This window comes from Diadema setosum, chromosome 11, assembly GCF_964275005.1.
Source record: "Diadema setosum chromosome 11, eeDiaSeto1, whole genome shotgun sequence".
NCBI classification, from domain to species: domain Eukaryota; kingdom Metazoa; phylum Echinodermata; class Echinoidea; order Diadematoida; family Diadematidae; genus Diadema; species Diadema setosum.
Genome location: NC_092695.1, coordinates 39,266,791 through 39,285,618, shown reverse-complemented (window position 1 = coordinate 39,285,618; position 18,828 = coordinate 39,266,791). Strand labels below are relative to the sequence as shown.

Sequence of the window (18,828 nt, the reverse complement as noted above, 5' to 3'; positions counted from 1 at the left end):
CAACAAATACAGAGACCAAACTAATGTGCACATAAGTTATTCAATTATTCAACAGAGCTAGTTATTCAATTATTCAACAGAGCTAGGACCTTACCTAAGCAGGAAGGAGAAGTGCATGCACACCTCCCCCGAATTTTGTGTGACAAATACCGAACATTTCTTCAATGGAAATATACGATTGTGGAAAAAGAACATAGTGAATAATATAAAAAAAAAAGTCATACTGTACACAATGCATTGTGAAATGACGAGAGTTTACAGCGTATGTAAAGGGGGCATGATGAACCATTTTGGACCTTTACAAAGAATGTCCTACACACCGCCTATGATTATATCAAAGCAAACGTTCTCATGTCTGACTGCAAACATGTGATATATACGCCTGTAATGTAACATTACTCCTTGTGGCATTGTCTATCGAGTAAAATCCATGAAGGTGGCAATTGTAATTTTGTTTGGTTATGATTCTTTCAGTCACTGGTTAACTTGAATTTAGAGGACGCATTTGAATATTTCCTTTGTTAGCAACAGAAGGAAAGCATGTTTTGCTGTCTTATAAATGAAAACATCGAAACTTGTACTGACGTTTTATTTTCGAACAAAAATAAAAACTATAGACTTTCAATTAAAAACGTCGGATTTGACAACAAGAGTGAATGTAAAGTTCGTCGCTCTGAGAAGACGCCCCCATTTTGATTGTTGCCATGGACACCTGATCGATGTGTTCATCTATTGATGAAGTCGGATCAGCATCTTCTCGCAAAGGAACCCTGAGAGTGAGAGCTAAGGGGCATCCGAAGACAAAACAGTGGACTGTTTGACCGTTATATTTAGATTCTGTTTGAGGACCCTCTTCCTCGTGTTTAACTAGCCAACGCAGATTCTATAGCCACAGATTCCTTAGGCAAATTCACGCCGCTTAAGATGCTAGGGCCTCAGAATGTTTGAGAAAAGAATTGACCACAACAGCGACGCCGAGAGCTAAATTGGGACAGCACACGGAAAAAAGAGGGGGAGGGGCTAAATTGGAGATGGCGAGGAAATTGAATTTAGTATCCAAACTAGAATAATATCATTTGATAAATCAAATACACTTTTATGTAGAAATGCAAAATGTATTAGGACAACTGCAAGAATATCCTGTGCTAAAGTAATTGTACATGAATCGTTACTAAGATCTTGCTTTTTGTTTCAGCAACAAATGCCGCTTAGCGTAGAAACTGCTGTGCTCAACTTTGTTTTCTGTTTATAGTCACGTTGCGATCCTAATTTGACCATCAGTTGAAAATGCAGCTTCCCATAATGGCGAATGTCTAGAACGTGAAATCCCTCAGTTGGTCGACATCACTAGTTCTACAGATTGCTCTTGATAAATACGTAAAGTTCATAGTGAAACTGCAGCAAGAAATCCATGGAATTACAAATACAGTGATCTCAACAAGTATAGAAGGCTACCCTTATTACCTTGGGTATGGGGGGGGGGGGATTATGACAATTATAGCAGCAGCAGTCGGCGGTACGAACTGTTGGCTATCTTGTTTAGCGAACTAATTAGGCTCTGATCAAACCTGTATTTGTACGAGATTGCAATTATGTAGCGTTGCTCCTGCGGACTTCAGGAATTTCTAGAGGATAGTTTTAAACGCAGTGTAAACGTAAATGAAAGAAGTTATTCAAACCAGCAACATTTCTACCACCTTTAACAGACAAATGCAACATTCATTACTTTCGCAATTGTCGGTATTGTGTTAATCCGTTTATAGAAACTACTGATTTAAACACATAGATATTATGTTTCGAAAAACTAATAGCTGACGTACTGCATGTGTCTTAAATTGATTTCAGTTTGATATGCCATGAAGTCATTCATGTCGATTATTCTTTTATTTAGTCATGATTAAACATACGATTTCTGTAATCCAGTGAAAAGGTATCGTTTTACACTATCGCACATTTGTTAAATACATGTATTCAATTTTGACGCAAAATATTGCAGCAAGGAAAACATCGGTGGTAGTAAGTTGACATCTCCTTCGTATGACAATATTCATGCCAACAATGAACTCACTACAATAAAGTTTAAACGATAAGGAAATTAAGTCTTTATGTGAGTTTCATGTCAATTTATTCTAAATCTTTTGTTTCAATGAAAAAAAAAATAACGTTTTGGGACAAATATGGAGGCCATACTTCTGTACATTCATGTGTATCATAATCCCATACATCGTTTTACAAGAAATGAGTTAGGAGTAATGTGTGTTCTAGCAAAGTTTCGGAATAACACACTGCACAAAATTTATACCAAAAAAAAAAAATGATTTCAAATCTTTTTATTCTATTTTCCCCTCTCTCTTTCTCTCAGTCCCTCACATCTCTTTCTATTATCTCATTAAGTGGAGAACAAACTAAGAACTACCTGCACCTGTATCTTGTTACAAAATCTTCAAAAGCTCATCTTAAGCCTCTCTGGCAACAAGCTTAGTTCATGTCGAGTCCATAGCAACCTGATAAGAGATAATCCTGCTATCAGATAGGGTTTAATCCGCCCTCAATGACATTGTTTCTCACAAACCTTTCAATAATGTGATTCTCTTTGATTCATTCGTTCTGCATGTCTTTCTATACACGGTCTCTCTGACTATCCCTGTGGTACATGTACAGCAAATCAAATTTATGCTCACCAAATAAAGAAAGACTGTGCGACGTTATTTCAAAACTTGTCTGTTAATGTGCTCTGTGGCATGTTTGTTCTCGGGGCTATAACAAATCAAAGAAAACAAAAAGTGGCAAATGCTGATGTACGTTATCGATAGATGGACAACATGGATGATGTTGAATGACAACATGTATGCAAACCAGTAGAACACAAAGCACACATGACATGAAGGTCAGTAAACACGAACATGCCAAGACATCAAGGGGCATGATGCTGACGTGGAGTTTGCTCTCCTTTTTTTTTTTTTTTTCTTTCTTTCTTTCTTTCTGTTTTGATCTGTTTATTGCTGACTGGTACTAATATGTGGACACCAATATAAAAACCATGCAGCTCTACCAGTCGGGGTGTTCCATCTCATGATGTGAAAATCAGTTCAATTCAGTTCAATTCAATTCAATAAGAGCGTGTTGCTCATAATACTTAACCTATATATATATATTTTTTAATTCTATTTGTCGAAATTTTCAGGCCTAATGACTGAAACGTTAATGAAACTTCCCCTCCGCTGTATAGGTATCTCCCCTGTGTCAAATGCTTTGCTTTGCACATAGTGAGAGGTGGCGCTCCTTTCACGGACGATTTCAGAAAAAGGTTATTATTTTACGGCGAATCTGCAAACACAGAGCAGAGCGAGTATTGTTCTTTGTGAATATGAGTGTATTATTGTGTGTGACTCACTCAGCGGGTGGCAATATGAATAACATGATTCGACCGATGTGGCATTTATACAGAACTGACGTCTTACATGAATGCTCCTTTGGACTGAAAGAAATGCCGGGAAGAACAAACACGCTTAGTTCTGTGTTCCTATGACTACCAGGACCCTTGAACCGAAACTTATTCACTTCAACTTTTGTTGTTCTCAATTGATAAACAGACCCCGACAAAATCTCTCTTACCCAATATACTCGTTCTTCATCTCTGTTGTCCCTAATCGCCATACAGTCAGTCGATCAAGTTTGACATAACTGAATGATCATCATTTCTATTAAGACAGGAGGCCCAATGATTTGTGACATGCGAGACACAGCATTGCCTGTGCACCCGTTCGGTCTGACAGATATATGTTGTTGTTGTTGTTGTTGTTGTTGTTGTTGTTGTTGTTGTTGTTGTTGTTGTTGTTGTTGTTGTTGTTGTTTTAAAAAAAGAAAGGAGAGAGAGAAAAAAAAATAGGGCCCTATACATTTAATTTGACAGATATATTGTTCGTGGTATAGTTCGTAGATGTATTACTGACGTTTGTATTAGGTCGTAGGAACTGGAGTTCTTCGCGAGATTGTTCACACTCATCTGAGATCTACAATTTTGTTGAGTGTCTGAATTGATGAAATTATTGCTGTCATACATTATCAACCGGTGATAAATTGCCTATACAGAGAATTAGTTTTTCACTTAAGTAGGACTATATAGTCTTAATAACGCAACCACGATGAAATAGACTACATGTTCTTTTCATTCTGCAGATCAATCCATAAGCATGGTCAACAGTGTTGTCGGTAAATGATGATGTAGTTCAAGGATGGTGTAGAACGACAACCCAGGAAGACGTACGTGTTCTTACTTCCACTGGCGGGAAGGAGAATCCGTTACCATGACAGCAAAGGCTGCGAGAGCGCTAAAGAGTCTGAAGACTCTGTCGGCAGACGACATCGGTAGTCTGAAGAGTGTCAAGGCATCAGAACTGAGTGCCGACATCAGATGCCAGAACCACGCCAAGACGGTGGCCCTCAGGAAACAGGTGGATGTATGGTATCGAGACCAAAATGTAAGTGATGTATAAGTGTGCCTCATCTATTAGATTATCACTGTCTTTGAATCTTGTTTATCACTCACCACATGTACCTGCTAACCTCTGCAACTGTGCCATTGGATCTTTATTTCTTTCTTTTTTAATTTTTTTTTCATCTAAGCTCGTCACCATTAGCGCGATAGACATTAGCAGAAAGCCACATGGCAGTGATCCAGCATACTTTCCTCGACAGAACTTGCATTAGAGCGGTTTCAATAACATACCTAAAACTAAAACTAACCCTAGATCCTAAAACAGACACTTATGACACGGAAAAAAAACCAAGTGTCACTGTGATTTAAAAACAAAAATTAAAAGCGCAAAAGAAGATTGATTCAATGGGTTCTCTAAGCACGGTCAGTGAGAGCATACAACATCTCAATGAAAGTTAAACACAGTGACCATTACGGCTAATTTGTTAGAAATTTAGATATAAGCCCTATACAAACATGTGCCTAATATTTGAGATCACATTAGGCACTGGCAATGTGTTCAGAACTGCAACTCAATAATTGCCGTCTGTCTCCATTATCGAATTTGGAAAGGGAAAAATGTGAAAGCTGGATTTTACTTTGCAAATCGGACTTTCATCGAGATTCTATAATAACAATGTGCTAATTGTTGTAAAATGATAAATTTTGTTGCGACTGATTTTTCAAGTCGTGACAAATCTGGACTTGAAATGATTCATTTATAGACAATGGGATACAGCATTCATTAGTGCATCGAAGTATAATTCGTTGACTGTCGAATGCTTTACCTCAAAATATGGTATTAATTCTTGTGAAGTAAACAAGTAAAACAACTGATATTCACATAAAGCATGATATTAATGTTTTTATGCACTGCACATACAATCGTTAGTTACAATCATTTGCATAGGTAACTTAATGTAATGTATATTCGTAATAATATACATTCGTAATTTACCAGGTCGCAATCTAATGTTCTTTTGTGGGGTAAGGATTGTCATATTGATGAAAGAGTTGAATTACTGTTGTTCAAAAAAAGCAACTAAAAGACAGATAAATGTGAATTCGAGCATAGAAAGACATATATTTCGATCATGATAATGATTATAATTATGTATTTCTCCTATGATCATTACACATGTACAATCAAGGATGCAAACAACCAGATAAAAAAGGCAATTTGGAATGTTCACAAAACTTCGAAATAGCCAAAAATATAGAAAATAAAAATTTTGAAGAGAGAATTAGTTTATTTACTTTGTTTTCATCACTGAGCTTTCTCAACATCATGATCGTCTAACGACCTTTCCTATAAGATGGAAATAGCTCACATGAAGGAAGTTCCGCGATCGATCATTGCCACTCGTATATAGAGCGCGCCCGATTCTCGTCGATCGGTACACCCCCAGGCCGATGATAACTATAGGTGATAGCAAACACACACAGATAGACAGGCAGCTGGTTTTACTGCTATCGAACTGTTAGTATATTCGTATGCAGAACCACTGAAAAAAGGGCGGAAAAATAACGGCATTTATGGAGACAAAACTGTTCGAACAAAGCACCGGATTTTCTCTCCTTCTGCACATCGGAAGTGTCTGCTGAAATTTGCATATTTCACACTACTAATATGTTATATAAATCACCTCGCTATAATCAAAGGAGATTGATACTCTATAACGATAAGCACGGAGATAACATTACAAAATATATGCTTTCTCGCTTTGTAACGACATGCATGGAATCAAAGTGATGTCTGATGAATGAATATCACGTATCTATAATGATTATGCTGTTACAAGTAAGGTATATTATACAGTGTGTAGATATTTTTTGTGCGTGTGTGTGCGCATCACTGACATGCTGCACCCTTTTTTTTTGTAGACACATCGACAGATTCATTTTTGGTGTTAATAAAACGCAAATTAGCGGCAAAAGAATAATATCAATAAATTGATTTTTCTTAACGTGGTTCAATAACGTTGGGTTCCGGTTAGTATCTGTAATCATGGTTTCACTCCAAGCCCTGTCGTTGACATGACATGGTATCAACTCAGCCATTCAAATAGAAATACATAATGGCTTAACATCTTTTAAGATAAGCGTAAAGCAAATAATCATAAAGAGAGTGGTCTTAAAAATTCATCACGCTAAATGAATGTGGATTGCAATTATTTCAGAAGTTAAATCATTATACATGTAATATGTTTATTACATTAAAAGATATATCTCAATGAGATAGCGGAGATATTGTCTTAAATGTACATTGATGTAAGTAACTTCCTGTGTTAATGAACTAAAAATTTCAGTCAGGATTTCTCAGTCATTTTCGTCTGTCTGTCTGTCTGTGCAAGAGAGAGAGAGCGAGAGAGAGAGAGAGAGAGAGAAATTAGATATTTTTCATCCAGTTTTGGCCTGCCTTACCTTTGTTGTTTTGCAGAAATCTTGGTTTACATATAATCATGATAAAAATACATATTAAAGTGATAATTCTTGTGAGCATGTGACTTACAATGCGGGTATCAGCACATGATTGTTATGACGTGTCCAGGTCCCAGCCAATCAGCATCTCTGACTTTCTTTGTTCTATCTTGTCTCCACAGGATGCTGTACGGAAGCTTGCACACGGGCAGCAACACGCCTTCAGGAATCTCATTAAGATACAAAACGAAAAGCGACGACTACAGAGACAATCTTACATACAGGTAAACACTCTTCTCCATCATAGCGGAGTTTGTTTGCATCAGAATGCTGGTTTCAAGCAGCTTCATTAGACAGAAAGCACGGGGCTATTCAAGCTAATCATCTTGATAAAATGACAGTCATCTTGCATGGGTTTGAAGAGTTCTCCAACATGAAAACTACTGTGCTGAAAGAAAATTCATGAGCAGAAATCGAAATAACATTCTGCTGCAGTGGTATGTAAAACTGTCATAAAGCTCCGAAAATATAGAGGGAACAAAGAAAACCGTGTGATAATGTGTTACGTTCACTGACACATGTAATCACATTTATATGAACCAGAAATACCAATGGTACGGAACTTTTCTTGTTCATCAGAAACAAAGGCTGGTTCAGCAGAAGCTGCGAGAGCAGGCTGTGAAGGACCGGGAGGCAGCCGCCAAGAAGTTTCTCGAGAGTACGATGAAGAGGGGCAAGAAGAAACTTATACAGAGGCAAAAGGTATTACCGCTGCTCTTTTAAGATGTAAATTCAGATAGACTTGTTGTCAAGTTCAGGAATACTATCGACTGTCTCCGTAAATTTCCCCATGATTTTCCTCATGTTTCTTCATAAGAGAATGACGGTATATACAGTGAGATGCTGTTAACTTCGAAATGGCCGATTTGTGATAACTCTATCCTTCGGTAGGGCCTATTAGTTTTGTTTCTTTGCGTTCTATGCATCGCTTCTTTGACTGAAACTTTGTTACAATGTTTACATTTAGATGATAATAACTGTGAACGTTAATACTTTCTGAAACTCCTGAGAGTGTGAAATAAACTGTATCCATTATGTCTATCATAATTGCTATCTCTCGTGCCATCTCAAGGTATCATTTCTTTTCCTTTCATCTCATTACATTAGCCATGTAGGTTGCATTCATTTCGTTAGACTGTTATCTCTGTACAAATTTGATAGACATTGCCTTGAGACCGTTGTAAGAATAGAAAACGTGCCAGGTATAAGGTCTCCTATTGTCCTCTAAATCAGTCATTGTGACAAGTTAGTGTTGTAGCGCGTATTTATCTTGGCTTCTGAATGCTTCATTGTGCATCGGAAAGAGGTTGTTGATACATTGCACAAACATGCATATTTCTTACATATATTCGAAAATTTTCACCGATATTGATAGAAAGCAACTTGAGATTATCACAAAATTGCAACATATATATGGTCACTCAGTACCCATTTGGTTATTGAGTACAAAGACATTAAATTTTGAATTAGAAAAAGTTGCTCAATGGATAAAAGCTAATCAATTATCTCTCAATCTTCAAAAAACAAAATATATGCTTTTCAGCAACTCCATTGAGGCACTACCTGTTGATATTTTTTTTGATGGCACACCACTGGAAAATGTTTCTTATATCAAATTTCTGGGAATAACAGTTGATAATAAGCTTTCATGGAAATTTCATATTGATAGTATATGTAAGATTATTTCTCGAAACATCGGTATAATCAACAAGATTAGATTTTGTCTTCCTTTGTCGTCCCTGCTTACATTATATTCATCCCTCATATTGCCTTATTTAAATTACGGTATTCTTGTATGGTGAAATACATATCAAACTCTTTTGGATAAATTACTTCTGCTACAAAAGAAGTCACTGCGTATTATATGTCACACTGCATATTTGTCTCATACTGATCCTTTATTTTTTGAAAATAAAATATTTAGAATTAAAGATTTGTATTTGTTTAATTTAGGATAATTTATGTATAATTACAATAAAAATAATCTTCCATATATATTTGAATCAATGTTTTCAAAAAATCAATCTGTTCATAATTATCCTACAAGGCAATCCAACGAATTTCATTTGCCATTTTTTAGGACTTTGCTGGCTCAGCAAACCTTCATCTACGAGGGGCCAAAGTATTGGAACTCACTTCCCAACGACATAATAACAGTACAAACTTTGAATTCTTTTAAGAACAAATTAAAATTCTTTCTGTTGAAATCTTATGATATACAACCAAATTAGGTTCGGTTTCATTCTCTCAATCAAGTCGTTTGTTTGTTTGTTTGTTTGTTTTTACAAGTATTAAGATAGCACACAGAAATCATCTTTTATGGAAAACAATCTGTCTAACATAAGTTTACCTCAGATATTTCTTTTATTGTACCAGTAACAGTGAGTCTATTCTCTTTCTCTTTTTTTTTTTTTATATCCGTTCCTATGCATTCATACCGGCATATGCACCCAATCAATCGCAATTTCAAACCAGGGAGCGTTGTATTGTTTTGTTATTGCATTTTCATCATGAAGTACAGTATGCTTGTGTCCACGATGGCGTGTGTTGTACCATAGTCTCATTTCCCCCTTTTTTGTTCTTTTTCTTCTTTTTTTTTCCCCTTCCTAAGTTAATTTCATGTCAGTTGACATTGGTTTCTTTGACTTTGTGTACGTATTTTTTGAGAGTCCCATACCCTACAAGCTTTGCTTTTTAAGTGGGACCCTCCATTTCCATTCTAATCTTTGTATTAGGTATATACCTCAGAAACGAAATTCTGTTGTTACTCGTGACCACTTGTACGTTTTCCTTGAAATTGTTATAGATTTGTTCTGTAAATGTATTGTATATATATATTTTTTTCTGTTTATTCAATGGAAATGGAAATAAAATTGAATTGAATTAAAATTGAATTGAATTGAATACCATTGCACGATATCAGTGGCATCAGTTTCACGGTGAATTTGGTTCTCAATCGACAGGTAACAGAAGCATCGTCTCTTAACAATATACAAGAGGACGAGGAGGAGGTGGCGGAGAGAGAGGAGGAAAGTCAAAAGTTTACAGATAATTTTGAGAAAACACCAAACGAAGATGGATCGTCATTGATCCAAGAGGAGGAGAGACAGACAACTTATTTCTACACGGGAAAGAGTAACACCATAAGGAACGTGCTAAACACGCAGACACTTCTACGCAGTGATGACAACACATCAAACAATCAGAACTCTACGCAGTCGATCACAGATATCGAGTCAATCGATAGTGGCATATGTTCTACAGATATGTCACCTGAATTGAAACACTCCACAAGGAAACTCAACGAAAATCAAACAGACAGCAGTATGAGTGTTGACACTTTAATGGGGAAGAGAGAAAGGAGGGTAACCTTTGTTGAAGATGAAAAGTTTGTGCAAAGCCCGAATGGCAAGCTTGATGACAAGGAAGAAACTGATCATATGAGTCATTTGGAAGATGAGATGATAGACGAAAATGTCACTCCAGCAAAATCCACTAAAATTTCGCATCATCATGTAACTATTGTCGATGGAGATACTGGATTCGTTGAGGTGCTCCCGAGAGAAAAGACGAGGATTGTGGACGAGTCAAATTTTCTCGGGAAGAGAGTCGGTGGTCTGTCTTTGAAGACAGCTCTCCCCTCCATTAATCGTGCCTATCTAAGGCCAAGCACGTCTGATAACCAGCGAGAAACAGACAATGATACGGTTGCCATGACAGCGAGAACTGGCTCGGATGTTGATCTCATCAACGCGATCGCGGATGAAAATTACGTCACAGATCAGGAACAGCGCACGAACAGGAACCATGAATCTCTGTCACGAACTAACACAAACAATTCGCTCCTGCCACCAATCAGAGAGGACAGTCCGTCTACAAAGCTCATTGGTGTGAACCGCGAGGCAGGAAGAGGTAGTCACGTGGTTAGCGACGAGACAGGAGCGGTAGAAAGTGTTTCGACCAAAGCGTCGATATCATCGTCTGACGACGCAGCGCAGAGTCATGGAGAGGTCGGTGGCAGTCTGGTGAAGACAGATAGTGTCGTAGACGACGATGATGAGGGTGTTGATAACGAAAGAAGAAAACCTGGTGATGAGGACGAGGCGAGCAGGAGAGAGAAAGCTCGTCAGAAAAAGATGAGGGACAGACACAAACTCGAGGATGACATGCACAAATATCATGTGGGGATTGCTAATCGGACTTTCAGGATACCAAACTATGAGGTAGGTCACTTTACTTTTTTATACGCCATCCATTATCAAATTGCAATCAAACCAGGGCCAATCCCACACTATGAGATGTCTGACCATGATTATGATTGATTCAAAAATCATTTAGCGTTTTCATATATTTATGGCATACTATACGTGGGTTCAGGACATAAAGTAGATTATGACACCGAACTCTCCGTGAGTAAGGTGTCTTCTGTTTATTCAAGCATGTACAGGAGAATAAGCAGAATATAATTAATTTAACCTGTCATAACTTGAATCTTTATTCCTTACGCAATTAGAGCCGAATACCAATGTAACAGACTGTTGTCTTTTGGCATCGTAGCCTTACTCTGCAGTAAGTTCTTTCGACTTTGAATAACATTCATTAAAAAAAAATTACCTTCAATTACAATAACATCAAACCTCACGTGATTTTTCACAGGTCCGTTAGATTGGCTACCAAGCGCTCTGAGTTTATTTAGATATACTCCTCATTTCTGAATACATATTATGTAAAAAGAAGAGATTGAATCGATGCCACGTGAGAACAACAAGTGTGATCTTTTTATCATCGCATTGCACCATTGTAGCAGCTGATGCTTGAACAGACAAAAAAAAAATCGGGTGAAATGGGAAAAGAAATAATATAGAAATATATGCATGTATATTATATATTGTATATTATGTATTATATATTGTATATTATATATTATATATTGTACATTGTATATTATATATTTGTTTGTTTGTTTGCTTTTATTTCTGCATTCAATCAGATGCAATTTGAATACAAACTTCAAAAAGTACAAAGAACAAAGAATAACAGGTGCAGTGAAATAAATCGATAACAGTAAATAGATACACATAGGTGATTGCATTAAGCAATGTAGATACACAGAAACATAAAATAAGATATACAGTATTTTTTTCAGTAAACAACAGAGATCAATGAATGCAGGAGACCACCATCATAAGCGATTAAGCTTGAAATGGATGGAGGCCTCAATATATATATTATATAGCATCTATCATGCATGTAAAAAGTGGGGAATCAGACCAAGGGCAAAGATTACATGGGAAAACAAAACAAAGAAAAGTTTATAACCGCAATCACACCTGAGGCAGAAAGAAAGATTAATCAGATACTCGTATGTAAAGAAAGGCAAAAGGCTGCATCAAAACAACAACACGTACACACACACACACAAACGATAATAATAATGATAGTGATTATAATGCTAGAAGATTGTGCTTGTTAATTGAAAATGTGATAAAACAAACTTTACCAATTATTACAAAATATCATCAAAACACCATTGTACACAATCAGTGCAATATATTATGATTAACTAAACTCTAAAGCAAAAATCCTGTAACCTATTTATCACATGTAATACAGAGTCTTGAATTCTTTGATAATGCTCCAAGAATTTGTTGCTGACCATTCTTATTCAGATTCCACGAGTTCCCCGTGTTCCCGTCTACACACGTAACTCCGAAGGGAGCCTGGTGGCCAGTGAGAAAACAGTGAGAGCGGCATCGGAGGACTTCCGGCTGCCGTCTCGTCGCCAGGAGTACCTCATCAAGAAGGCCCTGGAGTGGGAGGAAGCAAGGAAGGAGATACGAGAGAGAAAACTCAACGAATTTCTCGCCAAAATGAAAAATTTAGGTAAAGATCTTTTTCATCCATTTGTATTTTTCATATTCAGCATTATCAAAGTCAAAAGAATAAAAAACAATCAAAGAATTTGAGAATACACGTTTAATAAAAGTGACAAACATATTTCAATGTCTGAAGATTATACCCAACAGAAATGACAATTTCTTTTTCCAGATTATCCTCATTGGTACTGTAACAAACAGTAATATAAAAGAAATATGAATATATAGGCAACGTGTAACAACATCAAAATTGAAGTGTTTCAAATAAGGGTTCCTAAAGAAGACTTTACAAGGTTACGTTGTTGGGGGCGTTTTACTATCGATAATGCGTTAACACGCATTTGCGATCATTAAATCCAAACAACACAAAAAATTGAAGTTTCTTCTTAACAGTATTCATTGGCGAAATTAGCGAACATACATGACTATCATAAGAAACCATAAACTACCATAATCGAAATGAAATGATATCATAATCATCATTGTATGCGTCAAAATGGTGCGTTGTATTGCAAAGTAAGTTTATGTCTATACTCTCATGTGGGAAATGTTTATTCTTTGTCTTGTCACCAAACACGCTTGAATATGCCTCAACATGACTTTGGGGGAAAATTAAATATTGAGAGAAAGAGAGAATGGGGGGGGAGACTTTGTGTACACAGACACATCATTTAGATCATGTTAACGATGGTAACTTAAATACATTATGTAGTCAGCATACAAAGACTTGCCGTAGCCAACAGATACAAAATAATGATCATAACACATTACAGATTGAAATGGGGGTAAATTAACTCACGAGGAATCATCAGAAAATAGATACAGGATACTAGTATTCGTCACTCCGTGAGTAAACATTCCTCTCGACAAAGGTCAGGTGTAATGAGAGGAGTTGAAAAAAAAAAATCGTTTTCAGATTAACAGCTCACGTATTGTTGTTGTATCAACATAATTAGAGACACTGTGGTGTTTGTAGTGACTGTGATGTACGATCTGAATATTGACGTAGATGAACGATGGCGCCGCGCAAAAGTCACTAGTCTATATATATTATCAGCATTACTTTTGGCACACGTCATCCTATAGACAGCTGCAAATGATAGCTTTCCTCACGCCTTCAGCTCTTGTTGATGTATGGTCAGAGCAACTTGATACTAGATCGTCCATACATGTTGCTACTCTGTGTGACACGTACGTTGGTTTGGCGTGTTTTATCTCGCCTAATGAATCATTAGTGTTTCTTCCCCCCCCCCCCCTCCCCCTCGGTGTAATCCCTCGTCAATCACTCCAGAGAACAAAGGTGCATCAAAGCTTCCCACCTCCCTGATTAAAGTCTAAAGTTATAAATGACAGTCAGCTTGACAGTGTATCACTGAAGTGAACGTGATTAAAAACAATACATTCAAGCGATTAACACTTTCACATACACATTGTCGATAGGTTATTATTTCCTGTCGAGACAAGCTGAAGTGAATTTGTTTTGCGAGCGGCAGAGATAGAGAGCGAACGTCTCCAACGGGTTTCAGAAAGATTTACCGTGTTATTTATCGTCGAGTCAGACATTGTGGTGTAGTTGCCTCACCCTTAGACTATTTATCTTTTATTGTTGATGTTTAGCTTACATTTAATAAATTCTTTCACACTACATTTCAAAATGTTTGACTTTTCTGTCACGACACCATATTTCGATAATGTAACAATTCCAATGAGAGGAAATATTATGTGAGAGTGAATTGCTTCAGTTAATGGAATTAAGTCTTGCCACCAACATATACACCACATCCCCGATAAAATAGATCATAATAAAACGATACACGGAAGCGACATCGACATAGCAAAAGCTCAGGTGGATAAAAAGACAACAGTGTAGTTTACCCTCAGTGAGGATGCTGTGTCGGAAAGTCAGATCTGTAAAGCCCTAATCCCACGCAAAGAGCTATAATTATGATACTCGTTCTTGGTTTATACACATTACGTTCCTTTTTTTTCTTTTCCTTTCAGAGAAAAACATGACAGCCAAGCCAGAGAATACGAAGGCATCCAATCACCGGGAACTGTTCCACTCTCAGAAACGCGACAGCATTAGCCACAACACTATGAACTCCACCGTCTTTGGTCACGCCCTCATCACGGGATCTAGGTACGGCGAGTTCGGCGACGTCAACGACCTCCGTAACTGTCGCTACATTCGACATACGAGCATTGACGATACGTCGAGTAGCCACGATGAGTCGTACGAGGAGCGTCGCAGAAAGAGGGCACTAGAGAAGGTGTCGAGCTGGGGGCCGCTGGGTGTACCTCATGGGGCATCGTCCAGGCTTACTAGGACGAGGAGAAAAACCTCAAGAAACTATGTCACCTTGTGATTGGTTAACTATTGCTGTGGCAGATAATGAAGAATTGTTGACTATGCTTCCTTGATGACGTGCCGAAGCATATAATGTTAAACTTTCATTGCTCTTCAGTCGCAAATCTCTGTCGACAATCCTGAATGATTTCCTCCAAGACCGCAGACAGCAAAACCTGGCATTATCGTGAAAGTGTGAACACTTTGAGAAGAAAAGAGGCGAAGATTTGACAGAGGAGGATTCTACAAGACATGCAGGAGAAGGAAGAGGGAGAAGATAGACGTATGAAATCAACTCATCCATGTCATCGATGCAATATAATGTTATGAGCTTTGACTTGTGTGTTAGTATAATACACTCAGCAAAAAAAAAAGAAGAAGAAAGTAAACATTTTTTTTTCTAGTTCATCTTTCTCATAGACTATCTGGCTGATAATGGTGTTTTATATACCATGTTAAAGGTAATTTAATTAGCTATCTACCCAGTAGGTCAATAAAAAGGAAAACTTTACGCAGGAGTGAACACATTCGTTCTTCTCTTCCAAGGCACAAAAGTAAAAATTGCAAAAATGGACAAGTTGTTATTCAAGCGTGTATGCTCTTACATATAACAATGAGAACAAATGACAAATTCAACACTATAAAAATGCAAATTGATTTGCAAAAATTGACCTATGATCTCTATAATGTCTCTGTAACCCTCCAAAGATAAAGAAAGATTAAAAAAATGGAAGAAATTGAAGAATCTTCTATCAAATCCATAGTCAAAGACATAAGAGAAAAAATCATGGTAACAAAGAAGGTTCAATTTGAAACGTTATTCCAAATTAAGAATATTTGAAATAATATTTGGTTCTTGAATTTGTCTCACGCAGTCTTAAATTCCTTGTTTAAAAGGTGAAATGAGGAAATTCTGTCGATTTTATCACCTTTGTGGCTTACTCCCAATGCCATTTTAAGTTTGAATTGATAGAAAATTTTTATGTTCCACCTTCAGTTTCCTCACAATGTTCAATATGTCAATTTTTGCAATTTTCACTTTTCTGCCTTGGAGAACGAAAATGAATGCGTTCACTCATGCACAAAGTTTCCCTTTGTATAAACCTTCTAGCTTGATAGCCAATTTAATAATCTTTAATATGGTATATGACACAATTATTTTTATCAAAATCTTCTATGAAAAATATTAACTGGAAAAAGTGTTTACTTTCTTCTTTCTTTTTTTTTTTTTTTTTTTGCTGAGTGTATATCCTGCGTGATAGTATGGTAAATATTGATTTGTGTCCCCAGAACAAAGTTGCTTAGATTCCATTACCTGGTATATTGTACAAATCAAACACCAATGTCGTGGTAAGAATCCCCCATAAAACAATGGCAGAAATGATAGGATACTACACTCAAAGACTCTTCTACACTACGCATCATGTGTTTTCTAATATCGACACACCAAGACAGCCAGAAGAAGAAAAAGATGAGATGATGATGTGATATTCAGACGATGCATATCTTGTTTCTAAACCAGTTGTGACGAGATGTTAAATGAAGATATCCAGAAATACATAATTAATCTGAATTCTATTCCTGGGATAAGTAATAATCATGTTTCTTTTCTTTTTCTTTTTTTACAATACACTGTCAGACTACTCACTTAGCAACGAGATAGTAATGTCATATGTACTTGGAACCTTCGTATTAATCGATGTGGTAGGCCTACTCATAATAAAGACGCAATGCCGCCAGATGATTGCAGTAATAGTCTTATTGGACAAGACTTTTTTTTTTTCACTTTCAGTTTGAGTTGCGAATAACTTTCGCAGTGAAGAAGATGCCTCAGGACCAAGAGGGATTTTTTTTTCAAGTTCTTTGTGGATATCTTTGGGTATTTCATTTGAATTATGTTGATTTGTTTTGTACATTCCATTTGACAATTGGTGGACTCATTCTAATGCATATTATTGAATGAATAATTGAATTATTTATTGTATCATGTTTCAACAAAAACATTGCCACGGGATTTTTTTTTTCTTTTGGTATCTTCCACAAAGTATTAATGTTTGTTTGCAATCAGCATGCCAAACCAAAGTGGCGATGATGTAATTTCCAGTGATTCAAGCGACTGTAATTTCATTTGGATCTCCATTCAACTAACTTCTTTTTACAACTTACCACACAAAGCAACTCAGTCTCTAAGTTTGTTATGACAAGAATGTTACTTGCAACTTGGCTGTATCTTATACATCTAGAGGTCAAAGAAAGTTGTATTTCTATTCCGTATTGCTTGCCATGTTTCAATCAACAATGAATATACAAAATAAAAACACAGATTTTTAACGATTCAAACTGTGAAATATATGCAGTATTATTTTGTATGTTTTGTCTGTTCCAGTTGTAATAGACATTGTGATGAACATGAAATCATTGTGTTATATCCGTGTGGTGGGGACGTGGAGACTGAGTGTATTAATGATTGCGTAAGGCAATAAGCAGACGGTGCTCGACCACAAGGCGGACCCGATTACATGAGACAATAAGAGACTCTACACGCAGCTCGATAAAGACGACCTGAATAGTCTGAGTGAACTGTGGCATATCTGCCGCTGACATTGAATGTATCGATCGGTTGTCGATTTCAATAGACATCCGGTTCTGGTGGCCAATTGTTCCTTATCAAGGTATTTACCTTTTGTGATGCATGATTCGTTATGATGGACTCATCATGCTGTCGTGTTGGTTTCGCGTTCAGATGACATTTATATTGAGCCAGTGTGTGTATGTGTGTGTGTGTGTGTGGGGGGGGGGGTGCTTGTGTTGGTGCGTGTGTCTGTGCCTGTGTGTCTGTCTGTCTGTCTTTTTTTTTTTTGTGCAAAGTAGGTGCCTGCTCAATATATGCTTATAACTAAATATAATTGCTAAATATAGCCTAATTAACGTACGGCGTGAATTCCAATTCAAAATATTTAAGGAACACATACATAGTAACATGAAACCTGGAATATATACATGGATACTCAATAATATCATATAACTAAAGTACAAGGAAATAAGTAAATACATACACTAATTTCTCTTTGGGACACTTTCATCATTCATTCAAATATGTTCGATGTCCAGCATTAGTAAAATGAATATAGTGTATCACATGAGTATCAGTTGGTGAATAATGTATCCTATGCATAAAATGGTCACCTATTATGAAGCAGATGAAATACCGCCGACTCACAGTTCTGTATCAAAAGGAAAACCTTGCTACATGTATTTGTTTTGTTGGCCGTTTTCTTTTCTAGGTGCATCCGTTGAAAGAAGATCCAAGTTAGCCTGTAGACAGTGCAGAATATGAGCTGGCCATTACAGCTGTATTAACACATTTGGATGATTATATTCATTTCATTCATTCATTCATTCATTCATTCATTCATTCATTTAGTATTTTATCAATTACAAACATGACTCATTTTTTCCCCTTTCTTATTTTTGTTTCTTTTTTGGCTGCTGGCAAACGGGGAACCCCCCTAGTTACGGGCCTGATTGATAAAGGTACCACACTGGTTCATGAACTGATGTATGCATACCAACGCACTGCACTCATTGACAGACACTTTTCAAACACTGAGATAAGACGAGAACAGAACAGAATGAATACAAATAAC

General features: G+C 36.8%; 1 protein-coding gene across 1 annotated transcript; it reads left to right on the top strand.

Moving 5' to 3' along the window:
• Positions 1-4,307: 4,307 nt before the first annotated feature.
• LOC140235486 (uncharacterized) lies at positions 4,308-15,200 on the top strand. Its single transcript, XM_072315514.1, has 6 exons — positions 4,308-4,481; positions 7,081-7,182; positions 7,538-7,660; positions 9,922-11,181; positions 12,628-12,841; positions 14,836-15,200. Exons 1-6 carry the CDS (start codon positions 4,308-4,310, stop codon positions 15,198-15,200), a joined length of 2,238 nt encoding a protein of 745 aa, XP_072171615.1.
• Positions 15,201-18,828: the final 3,628 nt, after the last annotated feature.